This window comes from Aphanomyces astaci (assembly GCF_000520075.1).
Source record: "Aphanomyces astaci strain APO3 unplaced genomic scaffold supercont1.224, whole genome shotgun sequence".
In the NCBI taxonomy this organism is placed as follows: domain Eukaryota; phylum Oomycota; class Saprolegniomycetes; order Saprolegniales; family Verrucalvaceae; genus Aphanomyces; species Aphanomyces astaci.
Genome location: NW_009798487.1, coordinates 1 through 5,770, shown reverse-complemented (window position 1 = coordinate 5,770; position 5,770 = coordinate 1). Strand labels below are relative to the sequence as shown.

The 5,770-nt window shown below is 44.4% G+C and overlaps 1 protein-coding gene across 1 annotated transcript; it reads right to left on the bottom strand.

Annotated features, from left to right (window-relative positions):
• Positions 1-1,478: 1,478 nt before the first annotated feature.
• On the bottom strand, positions 1,479-2,240 carry H257_18802 (hypothetical protein; the record flags this gene model as incomplete). The annotated part of the gene is made up of 1 exon (XM_009847928.1): positions 1,479-2,240. One exon carries the CDS (start codon positions 2,238-2,240, stop codon positions 1,479-1,481), a length of 762 nt encoding a protein of 253 aa, XP_009846230.1.
• Positions 2,241-5,770: the final 3,530 nt, after the last annotated feature.

Here is a 5,770-nt window from a genome sequence, read left to right as displayed (position 1 = left end):
GAGTATTTGAGTAGAATACAGAATGCGCATTGTCTATCGAGCTGGGGGGGGCAATTATTGTGGAGAGTTCTACAGAAGGACTGTATAACGCTAGGGTTTGTTCATGCATCAAAGGGGGTGAATCAAAGGGGTGCACATCGCTGCAATTGCAGCGATCAAAGCTGAGTGACAGCATCAGTGATGCCTAGCATCTCCGTTCTACAGTGCTCAATTTCCAAACTTGTACCTACCTTCCTTAAGCCCCAGAATTACTACGTATTTGTACTGTACTGTTCACTCAAACTCACATTGCGCACATGTACATTGTGTCGAACATCAATGCGATGCGTAGCATTATAATTGTTAACTCTCAGTCACCGCATGCATGGTTCAAGCCTCAATAACGACACTTGCATTCGCCTCGGTACTGCAGTATGTGACACTAGCATCAATAACTAGCACATTAACTGGTACATCAATACTGTCCAATGCTTGGGAAGGACTAGTACAGTAGCCAGGCATGGAGAGGCACCGTGCCCTCCACCGTGCTTCAGCCTTGTCAAGGTCCAAGTACAATGCCCTCTGATTGGTTACATACATTTTATTTATAGCCAATCATAAGTTACAAAGACTTCATTGTTCAATTTGCGTCTCAGGCCCACAAGTACCGGCCACCACTTGCAGGGGGGCTCCTGCCCTCATAGCCTTCAGTTGATGTTGTAAAACATGGCACATTCTATCCACACGTAGGATATAGCTACGTTACACCAGATTTCTTGCACAAACAGGAGCAATAAGACCAGAACGATCACATTGATTTGGAGCAATGTCGGCTTGTGGAGTAGGGGGTGGAATTCAGCCTACGCCACAAACTGACAAGGTTTCGCTGAGGGTGACTGGTGTCATGCAGTACACAGTGCATCACGTGGCCACTAGGCTTCCATTACAATGCCTTGTGGCTGAGTCGTTGTACTCATGCGCTGCGTGCAATGGCAGCAAGGCTACCGACCGGTACCCTATATTTAGACCAGCTATTACCATCGTCAACAAACTCACCAACATGACTTGGTCTGTGACTCGATTGGGACAGGAAAAATCCATACTCACAAGACTTTATTAAACGTGTCGTGTTTGTGACATCGCCCCATGTTGTGTGTTAACGACGGAATTGTTGTGATAACGACGAGATTATTGTGATAACGACTAGTTTTGTGTGAAGACGACTGGTTTTGTGTGAAAGCAACGATGTACATGTGCTAGCGCCATATCTGTTGTGTGTGAATTTAATTTCGTTGTGACAGAGATATTACCTCCTCGAAATGTAGTACTCCGGAGTATTTCGATTATGAAACGAAAGCTCTGTGTTCGGTTGTTAAGAATCACTTCACAAAATGTGAAAAGCCTACCTATGAGCGGAGATATGCAACTGCGAAAAAGTGATAAATCATAAATTGGTCATGACAACGTCTCACTCATTCATATTCATTCACCAGTCCGACTTAGCAAGCAGCCTTAGGCAAGAACGGTTCGATAAAGTCGCGGACTTCCGAGATACGGGCGTATACTCCGGGGAGGCCAGGGAACGCACAGCCGATGCCCCAGCTGGTCACACCGGCCAAGTACTCGACACCGTCGCGGGTGACAGTCAACGGTCCACCCGAGTCGCCTTGGCACGTGTCTTTGAACCCCCCGCCGGCGCAGATCATGGAAGACGTAACGTTGTAGTTGCGGTACTTTTTGATGGCGGCGTCGCACTTGGAGTTTTCCCAGATGACCACGTCGGCTTCCAAGAGCACGGGGGATGCAGGCCCGCCGGAATAGATACGACCAAACCCACGCACCCACGACACAGCGCCCGGGGCAGTGAACTGGTCTTCGTCCCAGTTGAGCTTGACGGGGGGGAACTTGGACTCGGTTTCCAATTCGAACACGGCAACATCGTAGTCGAAGGTAGAAGCCTTGTTGTATTTGGGGTGCACGGTGCGCTTGACGATCTTGATGCGCTCGCCGTCCAAGGTCCCGTTCAAGTAGTGCGACCCGATGGACGCGTACTTGGCCCAGGGAGTTGGCGCGCAATGAGCCGCCGTGACCAGGATCTTGGGGGCCACCAACGACGCACCGCATTTCGAAGAATTGTATTCATTGGCGCGAAGGCCCGTCACGTACGTGTACTTGCCGATGGGGGCTTCGGTACCGTTGACGATTTCAATATCGGCGGCCGCGAAGGCGGCAACAGCAGCAAGGGCGAGGAACTTGACCATGGCAAAGTGAATTGGAAAATGAGGTCAAGTTGGAAAGGCAGAACCATAATTCTCTTTGTTCGCGAGTTTTTCCACGTGGAATATGTGCGGCCCCATCTCCATACTGAGCCGCTAGTGATACGAAGTGATAGATTTGACGCTGGATAATAATGGTGCGCCACGTGTGGAACGATATGCGACATCTACTGAATAATTCCCTTATTAATAGAGTATCACTATCATTTTCACCCGAATCTACCATCCGGATACAGAATTCCCTTTTTAGCCCGTAATACTAGCCCTGTAATCTTTGACTTCGTCCTGCCACCGATGAGTAATTCTAACTGCATCACCAGTGGTTAGCGATAGTTACGCACTGACATGCACTTATCCCCTAGAAAGAGGTGATTTCACAAACGTGAAGTCCCATAAACACGGCAATTGTAGTCCATTCTGAGAACATAAGCAGTACGCTTTGAATGAGGAAATTGTACATATGTTATACAAGGAACAGTACAGTTTTGCTTGTATCGCACTAACGTTTGCACTGTACTACTACGTACTACGTAGTAGTATTTATAGTACCCAACTCCTATCATTGCACTTCCAATGATTTGTAAAATGATTGACAGTAGTCTGTGAATACAATGAATTATTTATATGGATTTCAAATATCCATGATAGTATCATGTGTCATCCAAACGTCATCCAAACGTCATCCAAACGTCATCCAACATTAATATTAGGTCATATCCTAATTAGTAGAGATGAGAGTAAATTAGGATTTTGCTAGGTCATTGCATACAGGCCTCGTCCGGGAGCGGCCTACGGCCTACCTGCCGCTGCCCGACAAGAAGAAAAGATAGATCATTCGGTGAAGTGAGAAGCTTAGATCCGCGCTCTCGTACGGCCGCGCTTGCGCAGACGGCCTCCCGGGCGCTCGGGGCCAACGTAAGGCTTGTTCACTACATACTTTAGGTTTCATCCACAACTTCATCCAATGTCATCCACATGTCATCCACGCTTTTAATTCAACAATTATATTATATTAACCATAGTATCCAAGGTTGGTATTAATATTCAATGCTGTCCCGTAAGTCTTAATTACCGTGATAGAAGTACGGTACAGTTTCACTTTCGTTTTCACCCCAAATGCTACTACCGGTAATCGTTACTTCGAAGTACTACGTAATTGTATTTGACTGTGAATCTACCATCCGGATAATGTATACCATTTTAGGTAGCCCATACTGGCCTGTCTACAGTACTGTACCGGTAGTACTGTAGCCCTGTAATCTGGTATCATATGATTACATACGATACTAAGTCTTCGGGGTTAACTCCATCACCAGTGGTTAGCAAGAGCTACTGACATGCACTTAGCCCTTAGAAAGTGGGTGAGTCTACTATTCTAAGTCCCATATAATGTACTATGTAGTAGTAAACATGCAATTTGAGGTGTTTTCTGAGAAAATTGACAGGACTACTATTGATTAATAAGGGAAACTGCAGTTACAATCAATACTTACCTTGTACAACGTACTAACGTTACCGGTAGTTGTAGGGCAGTACACAAGTCCTATCATAGTGTTTCCAATGATTTGTAAATTGATTACCGGTACTACTTCGAAGTAATACGAAATAAATTATAGTTGATGCAAGAGCAATTCCCCGATTAATACAGCCCCCGTGATGTTTTGACTCGAAATACTGTCATAGTTCAATGATGGAAGTATGACATCCGGATATACTTTCAAGCCTGTAACCTGAGGAGGTATAATGCTAAATTCCTTGGGTTAACTGCACCTTGTTAGCTATAGCTAACCACTGAGATGAACTTAAACCTGGGTAAGTAAAAGGTGTCAGTGGATACTAAATCCCATATTCAATTTTTCTGAGAAAAGAATCAGTGGAACTGTTTGCAGTTTAATCGGGGTGGAATGTAATAGACCTTGTCGTGCCTTCATGGTAGGTAGCCTATTTTTGTGAGCGGGTTGAAATTGCTTTTGAGTATGAGTTATACACTACAGGCTCAATTCCAACCTACTACTTTACCTGCTGATGTTCGCATACCGGTATAACGCTGTATATAACCGGTAAAGCTGAGTTGTAAAAATGAAATGAGAGTAATGCACTCAATGATTTCATCCACCGCCACTTCAATTACCACAATACTGTAATATTCACAGTTATACATTCTGTAATTGCGTAATTGCTGTAGTACACCACCCTAACAAGGGAATTGAATGTAATTAAGGGCACTCACTACCGGCATTGGTACTGAAGATGAAATGATTGAGATCATTACAACTTGCCAGTACAGAGTACTACAGTGCTGTACTGCATCCATGGGGACAAATCAGGGGAAAGACACGGTTCTGGTGAAAGCACGCTGGTGGCTGGTCGCCATGATGAGTCAACAATTTTTGTTTGGGATACATGGGGGGGATCAGCGCGATAAATCCGATGATTGGATTTATTATCCCCATGGATAATTCACAGTTTATCTCATTTCATTGCCGGTACTACCGTTTACAGTTAACGTTCGTTAGTTGCGATTGGTACAGGTAACAACGGAAATCTTCACCCGGTGGTACTTCGATTTGCATTTACAGTTAGAATTTGTATGGGGTATAAAAAGTCAAAGTTGACATTGAGTGTAACACTATTATGGGACGCTAGTAATTTGTTATTTGTATAGGTACACAATATTTTTTCTCAAAATATAGTTTGAGTACCATTGGTTGAAGATTTCCGTCGTTACCTGTAGCTGGTCAGGGTAATTCCCCAAATTGAAATGAATTTGCAGTCAATGTGAAATGCAGAAATATTATTAGATTTCACAAGTGCAGGTTCACATCTCAACATGAAAAATGTTCACTTCAAAACGAAACATTAAGGGCGTGTTCGGAGCGACTTTTGCGTCAGCGGTTTTTGAAGATTCAGCCAATCAAATTCATTTCCATCGTGTTTTGAAAAATTGCTCCAAACGACCTCATGGAGGTTATTTGAAGCGATATTTACTACTCGAAAGCTGATTGGCTATATATAATATATGGTCCCTACCTTTTTGATGTTCACTTTCACATGGACATATTCCCTTGGCTTGCTCGGTGGCCGCCATTGCCGCTACCCTTCTTTGCTCGATGGACGTGCAACATCGTCCGTGCCATTGAATAACTACGTCGGAGAGGCAGTTTCTGTTTGGACAGCAATCAAAGACAGTGGTGGCTACAACGGATGGTTCGTTCGATACTTGCGGTGCTCGCGTGTCACGCTCTACGTTATTGCACGTCGGATTGCCGAATCCTGGACATGTGTCCACCAACATCTACATCCCTCGGCCCACTTTGACGTTGTGGATCGTACCGCACTCACTTTGCACTACGTTACTCATTGCGATGGCATTGAGTGCTGCTCTCGTGTTTGGTTTGGTTCACCCAAAAACCGCTATATATGCGTTTAAACGAATTTATATTATTTCATACAAAGATGAAGCTTCATTAATAAAATTGGACTTAACGTAAAAAACCAATTTAAGATAACTTTTT